This window comes from Eptatretus burgeri, chromosome 8, assembly GCF_056783735.1.
Source record: "Eptatretus burgeri isolate ZD-2024b chromosome 8, Ebu_testis_v1, whole genome shotgun sequence".
Lineage (NCBI taxonomy): Eukaryota > Metazoa > Chordata > Myxini > Myxiniformes > Myxinidae > Eptatretus > Eptatretus burgeri.
Genome location: NC_140968.1, coordinates 58984995 through 59004166, shown reverse-complemented (window position 1 = coordinate 59004166; position 19172 = coordinate 58984995). Strand labels below are relative to the sequence as shown.

At 40.3% G+C, this 19172-nt stretch overlaps 2 protein-coding genes across 2 annotated transcripts in view; both read right to left on the bottom strand.

The window, feature by feature from the left end:
* Window positions 1-19172, bottom strand: part of LOC147021823 (ATP-dependent 6-phosphofructokinase, muscle type-like) — a 114507-nt gene that overhangs the window by 77904 nt on the left and 17431 nt on the right. The window contains exons 5-8 of the mRNA XM_085892210.1: window positions 15764-15929; window positions 3691-3735; window positions 1815-1923; window positions 1342-1437 (exon numbers count right to left, since the gene is read on the bottom strand). Of these exons, the coding sequence (XP_085748336.1) occupies window positions 1342-1437; window positions 1815-1923; window positions 3691-3735; window positions 15764-15929 (416 nt within the window). The remainder of the gene's footprint in view (window positions 1-1341; window positions 1438-1814; window positions 1924-3690; window positions 3736-15763; window positions 15930-19172) is intronic.
* The window catches only part of LOC147021819 (uncharacterized), a 389465-nt gene continuing 385659 nt past the window's right edge, over window positions 15367-19172 (bottom strand). The window contains exon 2 of the mRNA XM_085892211.1: window positions 15367-15641. The gene's annotated coding sequence lies outside the window, so the exon portion shown is untranslated. The remainder of the gene's footprint in view (window positions 15642-19172) is intronic.

The window sequence follows — 19172 nt, the reverse complement described above, 5'->3', positions numbered from 1 at the left end:
GAAAAATCGGCTCGAGTAACATTTTCTAAATATCTCGAAGTGTTTAATTCCGAAGTCTCGTTTCTCCACATTCAAAACTGTAGGACAAGTATTGAAAATAGTGAACGCGGTTTTTCGGCCACTGCGTAACAACGGGTGGTTGCTTAGCAACGAAACTCAAACGCGCACACTCCCAGCCCATATGGCACCCTTTCGCCAAGTTTCATCGATATCTGTTTGCTGGTTTGTGCTGTGGAGCCTCGTGTTGCAGACACACACACACACACACACACACACACACACACACACACACACACACACACACACACACACACACGGACGGATGGACAGAAAACCCAACAATAAGGGATATCTAGCAAATCCAATATAAAGTCTGCACGTGTGTGTGTGTGTGTGTGTGTGTGTGTGTGTGTGTGTGTGTGTGTGTGCACAAGTTGTTGTTGTTGAGTGTTATCTCCACATGTGCGTAGGTTTTAGGAGATGGAACGGAGACCTACCCATTCTCAAAGTATCCAACTCAGCGTGTGTGTGTGTGCGTGCGTGCATGTATATATATATATATATATATATATATATATATATATATATATATATATATATATATATATATATATATATATATATAATATGTATAATATATCACGCATAATTGTGTGTGTGTGTGTGTGTGTGTGTGTGTGTGTGTGTGTGTGTGTGTGTGTGTGTGTGTGTGTATAATATGTATAAAATGTCACATATAATGTGGTGTGTGTGTGAGTGTGTTTCTAAGCTAATGTTATGCCCCTTTTTAACACTAATCTAATGCTACTCCATCCTTCTGAAGCTCGTGCTCCAATGCCCAGTTAGTTATTTAGTTACTGTGTGTGTGTGTGTGTGTGTGTGTGTGTGTGTGTGTGTGTGTGTGTGTGTGTGTCGGTGTGTTCATTCTGACCCACCCACTAGAAAAATGTTGCTGTTCTTTCATCGTGGAACGATTCCACTTCATTGCATCAATAAAAAAAGGGTTGCTGTGTAGTGCTTGTAAAAAGCACAAAGGTTGGCAGCTTTATCAGCCGTTTGTCAGGACCTCAAAGCCACCCCCAAAATAACCTGCTTCATGATGGCCTGCTTGGGGTGATAAACACAAACCTCAATATTGTTCACCACATGTATTGCACTCCAGGTACAAACACAATGCTGTGTCCGACACGCAATAGACAACGGTAAATAGATACCCGATTTTTGAAGGACTACCATTTGAAAAATAAAACCTAAATGAAAAATCGGCTCGAGTAAAATTTTCTAAATATCTGAACAATATGGCACAGTTACTCTCCTTCGTCGGTTCTCCGGTTAACATACATTTTTGACATCTTCAGAAGTAATGGCTTTGCCGTATTTGTCGATCGCTCCTTCTGCCACGATGATGATGTTCAGTCGCACTCCTCGGTTCCTTGACTGTGTACAAATGGTGCATATTACTTGCATATTCACAAGGAAGTACCAGGGGCAAGTCACACAACAGGGCTATTGGTCTCTGTTATAAATCTATCCCAGGCCCATTTATGAGTAAAAAAGCTTTTAACCGTTTTAACTGTTTGTATCTTTCATGTAGTGGTGGAAAAAAAATACATTTAAGCAGATCATCTGTTGTGTTATCTCCTGAGTGAGTTCAAGTGTCTGTATAAAGGTCGCTGGGCTTGTTGCCTAAACAGGAAGGAAGAATTGGCTGCCTTTGTGTTGAGTATGGATCTCCCCCACCCCCACCCCATCTTCCTCCATTGTACAGATAACATGTGAAGTATTTCGAAGCTTTAATAAGTGGAATACATCACCTCCATCAGAATCTTGCATATTTCATCTTCCCAGCCATCTTCAGGAGGGCTCTCCGGAATGAATATGTAGTCAGCACCACTAACAAGACCCGTTACCAAAGCAAGGTAGCTGGCAAAGAAACATCAAAATTATACAAATAATTTCGATAAACCACTCGAGGGAGTTTACTCTTTCTTTATTACACTGTGTACAATCGAAATGAAACATGAAACCACAGGTGGAGGATGATTAATGTGAGAGTGAAGGGGTGGAGGAGGAAGTGGAGGGGAAGGAGAAGGGAGAGGGGAGGGAGAGGGGAGGGAGAGGGTGGAGGGAGAGAGTGGCTCGTCATTGTGAAAACGTTACAAAGTGTACAGATGCTGAGTGTGGAGAACCCAGATAAAACTACAATGGGTTCAAAGTTAATTTAATTTGTTTTTTTCTTAAAGGACATGTCTCTTCAATCCCCAGTACGTGATGTAACCTTGTCCTCACCCTCACGCTGCTTAAGTGGGAAGTTTATCGACTGGACTGGATCAACAGACATCAAGATTTTTAAGGGCAAATGTAAATGCATTGTACTTTATTTTATCCAAGGATACAGTGACATTATAATACAGCATTTTCATGATTTAATAATTTCTTTCTAGATTATTTTGTCCAAGTAAGGTCAGCACATCAACACTGAGTCACATGAGCATGCCTTATACACAATGTGCTTGATGTTTGTAAGGGTCCTGTCACACCTTGACGTTTTAGCCAGCGTATGGCAAGGTATCAAAATGTATGTAAAACGGTGGCGTACGCTGAACTATTGATGTTTTTTTTCAGTTTTGGACGTATTCATAATGAGTTGGATGTATGCATAACGTATTAGTAACGTACACAGAACGTTTCGATAACATATAGATAACTTATATCAACGAATGCCGAGCGTGTTGTCGGCGTTCACAACCTATGCCCAATGATAGTCTAACGTATGCATAGCGCGTGGCAGCGTATCGCCGACGATCACGTGGCGTAGGCTATTAATAGGCTGCAGCTCGACGATTCAAATCATAACCGCACTAGACATCGAAGTGTCAAGCCGCTGGCACACCTTGACGTTTTATCCAGCGTATGCCGACGTATGAAAAATTTGCCGAATACACTGGCACACGTCAAATACGTTATGGGTAAGTTCTGTATACATTAAGAGCACACTGAAGCACACTGGCATAAGTCGACAAATTTTCAGCATGTTGAAAATTTTTCGACGTACTCGGCGTATGACACACGTTCCGCATACGCTGGCCATAAGTTGTTAGGGTTAGTGTTATGATTTAAGTCGTTGAGCGGCAGCCTATTAATTATATTATATTTTAACCACACTAGAAATCGAAGTGTCAACATCACCGTCATACCGAAGAAAAAAAACCCCCCAAAAAACCAGGGAGTCTGGAACACTGACGCTAACCATTACATTGACGTGTTTCGACTTATGAATAACTTACAAGTAACGTGTGTCGACGTGTGTCAACGATGGCGTAACGTGCCTACAACTTATGGCCAGTGTTATGCGGAGCGTGTGAGTCATACACTGGCATACATCAAAAAATTTCAAGCATGGAAAATTTGTCTAACAGCTCGGCGTACTACGACGAATGCCAGCGTGCTCTTAACGTATACAAACTTACCCATAACGTATTCGATGTATGCCAGCATTTTAGACAAATTTTTCATATGTCGGCATACGCTGGCTAAATCGTCAAGGTGTGACAGGGCCTTTAAACATGTTTCAGATTGCCATTCAAAAAAGAAAACACTGACAAGGCTCTCGATTTTGGAGGTTCATAAAAAATACCCTCGTTGAGGCTAATGAATGATTCGGTCGACCAGAAGTTTAAGCTGGCTTACCCGCAATGCCTCCCCATGACTTCCAGGACAAAGGTACGTTGGTGGCTGTGAAAAAAGATAATTGTTATCAGAAAACATGAGTCAAGAGCTGTAATGCTTTGTCAATAACATAACTAGTATACAACTATGAATTAAAATATCATTATTTATCATGCAAGGTATTATTAACAAGTAAAGTTGGAGATGAAGTCGTTTTGTCAGTCATGCCTCTGCCACATGCACACCAGTACCCTAACCAACTGCAGGTATTGCTAATTACACAGGAAACTTTTCTTGACTTGTCTTGTACACCATGATCTCTCTATACTGTGTCAGTTCTGCAGAAGCAGTTTCATGGCTCAGATTGGGATCCTGGACGAGCCACCACTCCAATGCAGGATACTTGACTGAGGGTGCAGGGATTTGGAGTTCAGTCAGGGTGTCGGCAATAGCTTGCATACTTTTCAGGAAGGACACCATAAGATCTTTAACATCCACCAAGTAATGTTGGCAGATGGGATACCCAGTTTAATGTCAATCCGAAGGACGATAGACAAATTAATGTGTCACCCTGTCTGTGAAAAGATCAGGATGATAGTTTCTAGCTGGGATGAGATATGAACCCAGACTGGAGAGCGCAGAGATGAGGGTGCATGCGTCTAGGATATCCTGTCAGTCCACACAACGACCCCCAAGCAGAAATTTGGCAATGGAACCAGCATAATACGCCTTCTAGTTTCAAAAAACAGCAAATAATATTATTTTAACTTTCAGAACCTTCAATGAATTAATGCAAAGGTTTCACTCTTGAAGCCAAAAGACATTCAAATCTCTAAGGCGTTAACTCATCAGATTGAATGCACACAATCGCATCAGATCTCGGAAGCTAAGCAATCAAGCAGGGTTACTATTTGGATGGGAAATCTCCATAGAAGATCAGGCGTCGTAAGCTAAGGGATCATATATATATATATATATATATATATATATATATATATATATATATATATATATATATATATATATATATATATATATATATATATATATATATATGAGGGACCAAATAAGATTAAAATTAATAGAGGATCATATTAAAATATTTTTCAAAAGAGGGATCAAATAAAAATAACTACAATGGCACTCGATCGAGCGCATTCCTCCGCCACGTACGTAATGCCTGATCCACAATAACATATCGGGCCCAATACATTTTTGAAATATCATGCTACACAGTACTATATCGTTTTTGGCCCTATCTCTCAATGGTGACGAATCACTTTGAAAATTAAATAATTCTCGTGTTCAGATCCGGATTCAGATCTTCACCAAAATCGAAATGATTCGTCCTTGTCCCACACCCAATGTGTCCACCAAGTTTCGGCTGAATCCATCCAGAATTTTTTGAGATATTGTGCTATATATCAGTTTAGCCCAATCTCTCGATGGTGAAGAATCACTTAAAATACTAGAATGGCACTCAGTAGAGCACATAACCCCTCCACGCAGTGCCTGATCCACGAGAACATATCGGGCCCAATACATTTTTGAACAAGAAAAAGAGCAATCAGAGATTGCAGACCCGTGCCAGGACTTCTTATGAGTGGTGTATTTTTTATAGATTTTAGGGAAAATCCAATATGGCTGTCAACCATGTGACCTATGATATCATATGTGTGAACCTTTTGTTCCTCATGGACAGGCGGTCATACGTGTAAATATTCACCTCGATTTGTTCAGCCACTTCAGCGAAGAAGATTTTTGAAGGTTTTTAATTTTTTTAAAACAATAAGGCTGCCGCATCACATGACTGATGACGTAATAAAATTATTTTCTGGGAACCATTTTATCCCTCGATGACCCTCAAAAATTTTCATACTGATCGAATGTATGGACTTTTTCATACTGATCATGATCATGATACAATTTTCATACTGATCGAAACTTCAAAAGGTAGTTAACACATACGTTGATCACATACACGTCTTCACCAAAATTAAGCATTGCTGTCCTTGGCTGGTCAACCATACAACAAAAAAAATTCAGAACGATTGCTTGAATACTGTAGCAAAAAATCATGTTACAAACAGACAGACAGACAGACAGACACACAAACAGATGCTGCAGCCAAACGTACTTGGAAAAAAAAAATCGCCAAGTAACAAACAGACAGAAAGACAAACAAACATAAACTCCTTCCACCTTCAGTGGGAGAGGTAAAAATATCAGGCTGTTGCCAGGTGAGGGATCAAATATAAAGAAGAAAGGCTAAGGGATGGTATAAAAGCTCAGTTTGTAGTATGCTTCCCTCAAAGCTGTCCAGTCCTGGATTTTCTCCCCCTTCAAATCGGATATGACCACAACTACCATTTTGGTGCAGCGCAGCAAGGAAATTTTCCTGATGGGACACAAATTTGGCTATCTCATCTGTAGACATGTCGTCGGCTGTCGAGTACAACACAGACTCAAGTACAGTGTTAATTTGGGCCATATGTTTATTATGAGGTCGGGGGAGTGGTTCGACCTGTGTAACCAGAGTATGTACAGGAAACGGTGTGAGAAGGGAAGGGGAGGGGTTTTGAGGATACATATCTATGAATCATGATAGTTGACATATATCGATATTTTACTTGGAGTAGCTCATATTTCCCAGAAATGATATGGGGAGAGGTCGACTGGTACTGAGCGATTGCTCTGGTCTGTCCACAGCACTCCTCCCCCACTGGGGTGAGGTCTACTGGTACTGAGCTATTGCTCTGGTCTGTCCACAGCACTCCTCCCCCACCATCTATAACCAGCCATCTCTCTCCACTCTCCATCCACCTCCACCTTTCTGACATCCTTTTTACACAATCCTCCCATCTCAACCACAGTTTACCCCTTTTTCTCCTGCACCACTCTTTCAACAATTCTGCTCTTTTTAGAAGTTTATCTAATTATTCCATCTGCAGCAGGTGCCCTGCCAATGCCCAATCTCTCCCACTGTAATTAGTATCTATGGATGTAAGGGAAGGACATCATTGCATCAATGAAGGACATAAGTATCTCCTAAATGCTCGGCACTGTCCCCTCCTTCATCATCTTTAACACTGTCTGCACTTTTACCTCCATTGATCTCAATATCATTCACCATTCTGTTCATCCTTCCGAGGTCAGCAAGATGAGTACCAGCTTACTGGTAAAGGGGCACTGCATCAGCAGCACAGCCGTACTTCCAGAAATAATACAACCAGCAGCCACGGGCTGCATATGAAACAACAACACCGCCATTTTGGCTCACACCTTTGTACGCCTTCCAAGAGTTCGATATCCCGTTGTAAATGAGGCCTCCATGCTTGAGAACAGTAATCCAAGTGTGGCTGAAATAGTTCCGTGTAAAGTCTCATGGTGATGAATATATCTTTATTGACAAAAGCCTTGCATATCGATTTCATCACTTAGCTTCCCTTTGTGACTGCATGAGCACAATGAAAACTGGGACTGAGTGACTGATATCTTGTAACACCAAGGTCCTTCTCTTCCAATTGCAAGTTGTGTTCTCTCCTCACTCAATAAGTAATCACAAGTTCTCATTCTTGAAACCCATGTGAGTACATTTACATTTTTCTGCATTTAAAAGGTCTGCAAGGTGTATGAAAATTGAACTCATGTAATCTGCTGTTTCTCATAGGACTACACAAGGAAACCTCACCTCCTCAATTCACAGAAACTGGCTCCATCCAGGATCCAGGCTAATGGGGCTCTGGCCTTTGGATGACCACCATCCAGATTACTGAGGCCGAAACACTGGGAGTGTTGGCATGCCCTCCCTCATCGCTGAGGTGGCAGTCCCACCAACTGACTTTGTCCACATGGACTTAGAGAACCAGCCAGGTGAAATAATCTTCCAAAAGAAACAGTTAATCAGAGAAACAGATGGATCCATCTGGATATATGACCTGGACACGTCCTAGACCTACAAATTCGTCAAATGATACGCATCGCAACTTGTAATGCTGAATTTCTGATGCCCTCTGGAGCAGCGACACTCAGGTCCAGAGAATAGCAGTGACGAAAAGTAACCACAGTGGGATTAACAGAAGTTTTGTACACTAAAAGTGGTACTCTAGCTGCTCACAGACTCACATCTATTCAATGGCCACAACAACAATTTACACAGGGATGGAGTTGCTTCCACTATGGACCACAATGCCAAGAACACACTCAAGAAATGGTCCCCAATCACTAGTATGCTCATCACAGCAAGGTTCAGGCACAGATTATGGACACCTCATAATTATTTGCAGGATATTCTCTTACGAATGTAGTATAAGTTGATGAAAAGGAGGAATTCAACAGCACATGCTACTCCTTACTCAACAACAGCCTGAGCCATCTTATCTTCGTCCTTTGTGACTTTAATCCTGAGGTCGGCACTGATAACAGGATCTGGCTGTGTATCAGTATAATGATTGCATGGGACTGGAAATAGAATCGACAACGGATCTTCGTCTTGCCTTCAAACTCTGAAATCTGCGAATACGACTTCAGCAAGACGAACATTCATTGCAACACGTGGTGTAGTCACAATGGAATAACAATAAAGGAAATCAATCACATCCTTTCCTTATTAACACTCGTTGGACTGGAATGACAAGCACTCCAATTTACAGAAGTGTTGAATTCGGAAGTACTGACCATCATCGATTTGGAACCACAGTTCACCTTCATATGTCCTGAGAGAAGTCAATAACTCACCTTCAACACTGAAAATGCTTCGAGGTAAAGAAACTGCAGTTCAAGCAATTTCAGGAGCTCCACCATCAAATTCAGAAAGTACTGCTGATGTTGAAACTGAATGAAGTAATCTCTTATGCAGGCAGGGTGAGGCATCAATGTGTGTGCAATTTATGTTTCTGGATTATTTAAAGCTTTCCTTGATGCCTTATTTATTGATGAGAATCTCCTAATACTCAGTGAGGGAGAGAAAAGTTGAGCCACATATATGTTCCTGGCTCATTTCCATGTTATATTATAATTATTATATGTTAATAAACTGTCATGTTATAGTGGCCTCCAAAAGTATCCCCCTCCAAAGTTTTCACATTTTGATGCCACCTGAGCTTATTTTATGCTGCTTTCAAATTAATCTTAATATATACTGAACAGGCTTCACAAACCACTCCAAACTGATAAAGCTAAAAAAAATGCAGATAAAATGTGAATAACTTTGATTAACAGAGAAAAATCAGATGAATGTTCATTGAAAAAGTATTCAAACCATTTATCTAATTAACTGTTGATCACTTCAGGAGCAAAATATTTGTTTGAAAGGTTACAAAATACATGTAATAGGTTTCACCTGTATGTATAATCAGTGGTTTAACTTAAAAACTAAGCTCCCCCAATTATTTAAGGAGTTTTGAGGTGTAACTCACTTGGTCAACCAACAAGGCAAGCATAAAGATCAAGGAGCTTTCCTAATAAGTCAGATAAAGTGGTGGAGAAGCATCATTCAGGAGAGTGTTATAAGAAGATTTCAAAATCACTCATTATCCCCTTTGAGTACGGTGAAATCCATCATTAAAGCATGAGTCACATTTGCTCTACGGCGAGGATACGGCGGCCGTACCCCCCCTGAATTGACAGAAACGTGTGGCGGCCGCAGAGTTTATGAGGTGGCCTCAGGGTGGCCTGACGCCATATGGCTATCTTTTACAGGCCAGAGGGGTCTCCGTGGCATTAAAGCACGGAGTTATAACTTTTTTCATTTCTAGGTTGGCCGTAGCAATTCGACAAGCCGTAGCCATGACGTAGATGTGTTCCACGTCGACCGTACATAGGGCGTACGGTGGGCTTGCGTTATTCGTGCGTCTTACGTAGGCTCTTATCAATGAAAAATGAATTTTGCCAACCCTCAAAAAATCACGGCGGCCACACTATTTCCACGTTTGCCTTAGGGCCCCCCTGCGGTCACCTTGCGGACACCTTGAGGCTACCTTGCGTCTGCCTTGAAAATTATATGGCCACCACAGGGATGCGCTAAGGTCACCATGCGACATCAAATCAAAAACCGTACGGCACCCCCACATTTTCGGTCTCCACAATTTCGAAATACCCCATGCAGATACCCAAAAAATAAAAACATGTGACTGATACATTGTGTGACCATGAAAATACTGCAGCCGCCCTATAATTGCTAGTGGCCGCAGATTTTTTAGACCCTACGGCTGCCGAGCCAAATGTGACTGAAGCATAAGAAGTGGAAGATGAATCATACCACCAGACTCCACCCAGATCAGGTCTCTCATCCAAACTCAGTAGCCGGAAAGGAAGGAAACTGGTTTGGGAGGTCACTGTGAATTCAGCAATGACTTTGAAAGATCTGCAAGGCTCTATGTCCAAGATGGGGGTCAGCGTTCATCAATCATCAATATCCCATTCCCTTCACAAAGTTGGCCTCTATGGACAGGTGGCAAGAAAGAAGCCATTACTGAAAAAGACGCATCTAAAAACTCATATTGGGGTTTGAACTTTTTGGTTTTAATTCATAGCATTACGTCTGGTGAAATCCTAACACTGCACATCACCCAGTGAACACCATGCCTACATGTCAAGCATGGTGATGGCAGCATCACGTCATGGGGCTGCTTCTCATCAGCAGGAACTGGCAATTTTGTCAGGATAGAAGGGACAATGGACGGTGCAAAGTACAGGAGAATCCTTAAGGAAAACATACTCGAGTCAGCCATGAATTTGAAACCGGGTAGGAGATTTACATTTCAACAGGACAATGATCCGAAGCGCAAAGCTAAAGCCACACTGGAGTGGCTGATTAAGAAGATAATAAATGTTCTTGAGTGACCCAGTCAAAGTTCTAACTTGAACCCAATTGAACATTTATGGCGAGACTTGAAGATTGCAGTCCATCGTCGATCCCCATCAAACTTGGCAGAAGTAGAGCAATTTTCACATGAAGAACGGGCATAGATTTCACCATCTCACTGTGCAAAGCTGGCGGAGACCTACCCAAAAACAATCATAACAGGCAATGCTGCAAAATGTGCTTCCACCAAGACCTGATATAAGGGGCTGAATACTTTTACAACGAGTGAATTTTGATTTGTACATGTTTTTGCAGGTATAGTATATTCCTGACTTGTAACCTCCCTTCGAATATAACAGTGTTTGGTTTGATCTCTTCAGTTGTGAATAATATAGTTCTTTTGGAAAAAATGTTTCTACATAATTCATTTAATGTGGCATTATTGGTAGGGGGCGAATACTTTTGCAGGCCACCATTTATTTCTCATGGAAATTGGCATGAAAGCAGTGCAGTTATTACCCCACACATGCGAAGTGAAAAGCAGGGTTAAGCGAATAGTTCACTTTTGTCTGTCTGTCCTGTCGTGATGGAGGAACAACTTGATGTCAATTGAATGTTATATTTTGAACACAAATCAGAAAACAAACCTGTAATTTAGCACAACTTTCGCTTTGAATTCGACCCGATCTTGTCTGAACAGAGCAAAGCGAGATAATTTTTTTAGTCTGCTGTCTGTCTGGCAGTCAGACAAAATTGAAAATCATTCCAAACAGGAAACTTACTGGATTTCCTAAATCACACAAACAACAGGCACGGAGAACTAATATAATATGTTAAATAAGATGGTGTAAAAGACGCTGCATCAGTGGTGGAAAACTTGTGGAATTTTTTTTTCTACGACTTTGAAAATATTTAATTACATACTTGAACACTGCAAAACACAAACTGCCTTTTTGACACTTTCAAAACCCTTCTGTTCTGCAGTACTGGGTCAAAATATTACGGCATTTTATGTCATCATGTCCAACCAAATTTTCTGCTCGTCTTTTTTTTCTCGAAACAGCACAGGGTAATGTTTAATAAACCCTGCCCATGCCCTTTTTTCTCGAGACAGCACAGGGTAATTCTAATCTACCCTGCCCATGTTCTTGTTTCTCGAGACAGCACAGGGCAATGTCTCCACTACAACTATTAAAGGAGCCCGGCATGTGTCCGTGTATGCATATATATGAGTTCCACCCACTGGTTGGACAGTTCACCTGACCCCAACCACAATTTCCATTCTACAGCCACCAATTTAGGAACCCTTGAGAACCTTTTATAATTTACCCTTTAGTACCCTATCTCTCAAGCAGTGTTTTAACTGCGGAGGTGATGCAGGTCCTTGCTATTATTTCAGACTATATTTTAATAAAATTGTGAGTTGAACAGGCAACTAATGGGTTTCCGTGTAGTCGGTGATTTGATGATAGGTGAACAGAAAGCGTTAAATATTCCGCTGTTTTGACGTGATAATGCCCGTTTGCTTTTATGAGAGGGAGGATGGTGAGAGTAAAGATGGTACTGCTTTGGAAGGGGGAGGTTGAGGTTTTGGAAGAGGGATTGAGGACTTTCAGTATTAATGTCCTAAGGATGGGAGAGGAAGGGTGAGGACTTGAGGTTGGGTTGTGGGGTTGAGGGGGGGGTGGGAAGAGAGGGAAAAGATCAAAGATGGGATAGAGCAAGGAGGGGATGCTGAGGCATTTTTGTTGAGTTGTCATAATTGCATGTTAGTTTACTTACATTAAAATGTGATTGCATTACCCCCTCCCCCACAGTGACAAACACACACACACAGTCACCCTACAGGTAATGTGATAGTGTTCTATAAACTCTCTTGTGATGTGAATGTTGAAATGAGGAACTGTATAAATTGATCATTTTTATATTCTCCAATATTTGGCACATAAACATTCGTAGAAATTTGTGATCCCTTGAGATACTGGCCAAAACAGCACATAATTCTACATGCTTGCCAGGAAGTTGCAAACTCTTTCATCTTGGGGTGTCCAAACTACAGCCCACAGGCTAAGCGTGGCCCGGAAACGGCTTTAAACCGGCCCCCATATCATTACAGTAGAATCATTAAATGTGGCCTGCTGCTATGCCAAAAGAGAAATTCTCACCAATTACGTCTGAGTAAAAGAAAAGCCATTTGCTTTTAGACCAATAGTACAACCGTTCCCTATGGGAGCAGCAGAAAGGGCCATTCCTCTCTGGTTCATGTAGATTACAGCAGATCTACACTCGGGCCTCAAAAACGTCATGGGTGTATTAAGTTACCAAGTTTCTTGTAGAACGCTCGCCAAGTGACTTAAGCATTCAAGCAAGCGCTCCATTCAAAACTGTTGATAAGGAACATCTGGCTTGGAAAGCACTTACTTGCTCTGTGGTAACTGATCACACCCTGGGTTTCCTCCCGTTCAGTTTAGTATTGAACAACAGTCGCGACTGTTTCAAAAGGTAATCGTATGTATTTTTGGTTTATATACATATATATATATATATATATATATATATATATATATATATATATATATATATATATATATATATATATATATATATATATATATATATATATATATATCTTCCAGGAAGGGTTTTCCACAAAATGCATGATAAACTATTTATTTGCATTAACAGGCGTTTATTCAAGGAGAAAACCCCTTGGGGAGATGGGATTGTGTTCGTGTTAATATTGATTTGTAATAACATTAATATTATAAAATTATGATTTGTGCTGTAATTACTTTTGATATCAGAAGCGGCCTTGGAAAAATGTCATGATAAGCTAACTGAACAAGGAAATGCACCACTACACAGAGATCCTGTGCATTAGCAATCATAGTTGTACAAGTATTCTTATTTGCAACATGGTGGCCACAAAGAAGCAAAAGTGAAAAAGTGAATACTTTTTCACAAAGTAGAGGCAAAGTGTGTGCGTTGAATTTGCCAGGAATCGGTAGCAGTAATGAAAGAATGTAACGTTAAGAGATATCATTAAATGAAACACGAAGTGCCTTTTAAGGTGTATACTAGAGCAGAGAGAGAACAGAGAGTAAAACAGTTGGCGGCATGCCTATCCTCGCAACAAAACCAGATATTTTCAAGCTAATCAAACTCAGGAGAAAGCTACCATGGTGAGCTATGAGGTGGCTCTGCTTATAGTATAGCATGGAAAACCCTTTGCTGAAGGTGATTTTATTAAGTAGTGTATCAGAAAAATTGTGGACATTCAGGTCATTTTTTATTTTATCATTTTAATATTTTTATCATTTTATTTATTCTTGTATTATAGGTAGCCTGTGGCCCATGATATTCATCATTTTTCTCCATCTAGCCCTCAAGTGAAAAAAGTTTGGACACCCCTACTAGTCAGTTGATTACTGCAAGTGTCCCTTTCATTTTCCACTCACTTACCCTGACTTGTGTGACTCGATCACTCTGCCTTTTGTTTTATGTGTCAACAAGTTTACTGTTATCTATTTTTTAAACAATAACAGAGGTGCTTGTACTCTCTCTCTCTCATGAAGGACAATGATATTAAGAGATATTGGTGTACTTTTTACATGAACGACACGGAAAAAAAAAATGGAAAAATTAAAAACATATGAGATTTGAACCTAGGATCCCAGCATCATGATACATTGGTGCAGATGGGAATGCTAATAATACAAATTTAGATGAATTGCGAGAAAGGTTCTTTCAATTTGTATTGGTCCCAACATAAGGTCACCTTATTTTATTACAGCTCCACATTGAGTTTGGTTTGAGCTGAAGCAAAGTGTTGGAGGTTTTCCCAAAGGAGAAAACAAAAGGAGTAACAAATATTTCAAAGGAGCATTAATTTAGAATATAATTTACAATAATAATTTCATCCAATTACAGAGCTTTTTTGATTTGTTTCTGATAAACCTTAATATTATTAAAAATAAACTGCATCCTACTTGATTGAAATATGCCAATCCCTACATAGTGCTTGACCTAAAGATGAGTTGGTGGTCCCCCCGTCTTCCACCATCTCCTTTCTAGTCTGGCACCCTTTGCTCTTTCTGTGCTTTGTCCCCGCCAAGTTTCTACAGGATGCACATGGTTCACCATCAACATCCTTCTGGTGAAACTCCCTAAATCCAGAATCACTGCTCAACTCCATTCATTTGTCCCTGTTTCCCACCTGTGGAACAAACTTCCACATTCTCTTCAATCTCATCCTTCTCTTCACATCTTCAAGACAGCTGTTCATCACCATCTCAGATCATCCCCTTTCCAAAACCATGGTCTTTTCTATCTCTGGTTACCCCCCCCCAACCCCCAAGGCTTCCTCATTCCAAATTTCCAGTTTTTCCTCCTAAGAGTTTGCTTCTGTATCCATCTTGTCCACCTCATGCACCCTCCCCTAACCCTCATTTGTCCAAGTCTCTCTATTTTGTCCCTCAACCCTGGTGATGGTGTCCCCCCCTCTCTCTCTATCGACTATTCCTTTAATTTTGTAGCATCCTGATATGTTCTATGTTGTAGCTCTTCCAGAAGCATTGTCCTGATATACCCCCCCCCCCCCTAAAAAAAAAAAAACAAGCACACAAACAAACAAACAAAAAACTGTCATACATGACCAACCATAAACATTCCACGCTAGGTCTATATAAAACGAATAAAAACTATACTATACTGCTGGTGGGAAGAAATGGTAAGGTTGAGGTCACAAATTGTTATATTTATTTGGATAGGTTTCATCTAAAAAAAAAAAAAATATATATATATATATATATATATATATATATATATATATATATATATATATATATATATATATATATATATATATATATCAAAAACAATTACTGTCCGTCACAGCTGAGGTTTTATATGCTCAAGAAGGCCAAGCCATCCTATTAAATAAGTTGATCACGTAAAGAAGCCAACATTATTTCACTCAACATTGCAGTTTGAAAGCTAATGATGCAATAAGGCTGTTTGTATGTTGCAAAACATCCACAGATACCTCTGCGGTTTCTATCAGGAACACGCACAGCTCTAACTTTGTTCTGCAACTTGTCCTGTTACACAGGACCTTTGCAACTTTAACAAATCTGTTAACAAAAATGCCCAAGCACCTAATGATTATCTTTAGTTGTTTGGTTCAGGTATTCTGGAAAACATGGGATCACAGCTTTTTCAAACATGGCTGTACTTTAACAGTGGGAAGCTGTGCAGAAAGCAAACAAACCGTTTGCATGACTAACTTACCTCTGTGCCGTAGTGGTTATGGCATCCACAACCTCCAGAATACGATGCAGTGCTGAGTCTGTTCCGATGGTCATGTCAGTGCCGCAGAAATCATTGTCAATGGAACCAACCATGCCCACAATGTTGAGGTGTGAATGCTGTTTTGCTTGCTCGGGCTTAAGTCTCCCTGAATAGACGAGAAAGAGGAAGATATGGCAGTACAGTGAATATGAATTTTCAAAAGACAACATAAGAATTGGATCAAAAGACTTATTTGGCATTTACTTCAATGCATACAGCTGAGCTTGAAATACAACATTCCATTTACTTTGCTGCTGGAATCAGGGATTGCGATTTAACAGCCAGAATACAGTGCATTTACAGTAACATTGCCCCTTTTGTCTTTTTTTGACTGAGCCTGCTGCTTCTGATTTACAACTCATGGGAAAATCATTTTAACAAACCCAGCCGTTGAGACTGGTGTCAGCAGGAGGCACCGCATCATAAAGCATGCCATTATTTAGTGGGATAAATGATGAATTGCAAATTGTTTATTGGGCTTCACCTTAATATATAATTTACAAACAAAGAAATAAAATTTCTTTGCTAAATTTTCAAATTTCATAATTTTTTTTGGTTGTTTTACATTAGGAAATATGCCACAAAAATCACAAATGTCCACATTTGAAAATCGTACTTACAAATATTTATTTTATAAAGAAAGGCAAGCCATAGCAAGATATCCATTCTGATATGGATGTAGCTTCTTAAGCAATGGTCAGGAGTTGAGCCAACAAGTTTAAAATAGAAAGAAAGAAATGAAATATGATCCCAGGAGTGGGTGGGTGTCCCACAACTCATCATGTGATGAAAACGTTGCCAAGAAAGAAAATAGCATTTAAAATGTTTGAAGGTAAACAACTCTGACAGGTAGGATCCTTCAAACACACCACTACATCGAACATGCTGCACAAACACATGTGCTTGAAAAAATTGTCTCGGAGACGAGTCTCCAAAACAGTGAGGAGGAATATTCATTGACAGAATCTTTAAATATACGTTGTAGAGAAACAGTGAGTATCCAGAAAGGTTTCTTGCTTTGGATGCGACAAAACCCTAACCCTAACAAATTTGGATTCAACATTTCAATCTCAGGTCCAAAAGATAAAATATGTCCTGTTAATATATCAATTATGCAGTTTCTAAAACTGAAGCAAACATCTGTGGACGTTCTTTAAGGGTGAATATAAAGTCATGAATGCTGTGGAAGAGCACAAAGACTTGGGGGACTTGGAGAAAATCTTTGATTTGAACATTGGTTCTGGACGACGTTTGATGAGTCTCATGAGATATTCTTGTAAGGGAAACTTGTTTTCAGGTGGATTGCAAATGTAAATATGTTGGAGTTAAAATGTTGACTTTTGGAAGATAATAGTGAAAATTGAAATTGCTTCCAGCGTTTTTTCTGGTAATTTTCTTGTTCATACCCAAAACATTAGTTGCCACCCCTTGTACGTCTGCTTTATCCATCTAGAGTTATATGGGTGCACACAAAAGATCACCTCTTGAACCATGCTCGATACAGAGTGCCTGTGCTGCCTAAACAGTTTCTATGGCTAGAATTACAATCCTAGATGGGTCGCTACTCTGACACAGGAAGTCAGGGTAGCAATTTGTAATTTGTTCATCATGCTGGTGATAGCTCATCTACTCTTCACAAAGGACACCATGGAAACTTTAACATCACCAACTAATGCAGGCAGATGTGATGCCCGGTGTGTTGCACCTCTGTGGCTGTAATGCACGCACTTATCGACTGGATTGCTCACACGATCCGGACAGAGTCTGACAACACGCCATGTTCCAATACGGGCTCGACTTGAAGGCCTCCTTTTTATTGTAGATGCGTGAGGACTTCGCATATTACCAGGGAGATGCTAATCACAGAACAAACATACATTGACACTGCAGGGTTACATTTACTTTTACCATTAGCTTGTTATACATATAGTTTCAACACACCCAGTTTAAAGGCCCAGTCACACCTTGACGTTTTAGCCAGCAATGGCAACGTATTAAAATGTATGTAAAACGCTGGCTTACGTTGAACTTTTGATGTTTTTTTTTAAGATTCGGACATATTCATAACGACTTGGTCTTATGCATAATGTATTAGTAACGGACACAGAACGTTTCGTTGTGTTATAGATAACTTATACCAACGAATGCTGAACCTGTTGTCGGCCTTCACAACCTATGCCCAACGATAGTCTAACTTATGCATAGCGCGCTGCACGCATCGCCGATGATGACGTGGCGTAGGTTATGAAAAGGCTGCCGCACAAAGATTCAAATCATAACCGCCGCAGAAATGGAAGTGTCAACATCGCAGTCACACCTTGGCGATCTTGCCAGCGTATACCGACCTCAGAAAAATGCATCTAAAACGCTGGTGCACGTCGAATATGGCATGGCTAAGTTTGGTATGTGTGAATAGAACACTAAAGTACGCTATCATACGTCGTAGCAAGTGGAGTACGTCTTGTAATTTTAAACATGTTGAAAATTTTACGATGTACTTGCCGTATGACTCACGCTCCGCATGCGATGGGAATAAGTTGTACGCACGATATGCGATCGTTGACACACATCGACACACGTTACTTGTAAGGTGCTCATAAGTCGAAACACATCAAGGTAATGGTTAGCGTCAGTGTTCCAGACTCCCGGTTTTTTTTTTTCTTCGGTATGACGGTGTTCAATGTACAATGCGGTTATGATTTAAATCTTTGAGCAGCAGCCTATTAATTATATTATATTATAACCGCACTAGAAATCGAAGTGTCAAAATCACCATCATACCGAAGGAAGGAAGAAAAAAAATAAAATAAAATAAAACCAGGAAGTCTGGAACACTGACACTAACCATTACCTTGATGTGTTTCGACTTATGAGCACCTTACAAGTAACGTGTGTCGATGTGTGTCACCGATCGTGTAACGTGAGGACAACACGTTACTCATAGGTTAGAAATAAGTTTCGGGTACGCTAAACCTCACCTCGACGTGTTTCGACTTATGAGTAACTTACAAGTAACGCATGTCGACGTGTGTCAACGATTGCGTGACGTGCCTACAACTTATGGCCAGCGTTATGCGGAACGTGTGAGTCATACGCTGGCATAAGTCTTAAAATTTCAAGCATGGAAAATTTGAGGACAACCGCAAAGTACAACATTTAAAGCCAGCATACAACGACATATGGCAGTGTTTTTCAGCATGCCCTCAATGTTTTCAAAACTTATCCATAACGTATTCGATGTGTGCCAGCGTTTTAGACAAATTTTCCAAAAATTGGCATAAGCTGGTTAAAACGTCAAGGTGTGACTGGGCTTTAACATTCATCCAAAGGATGGCACACACATTGATGA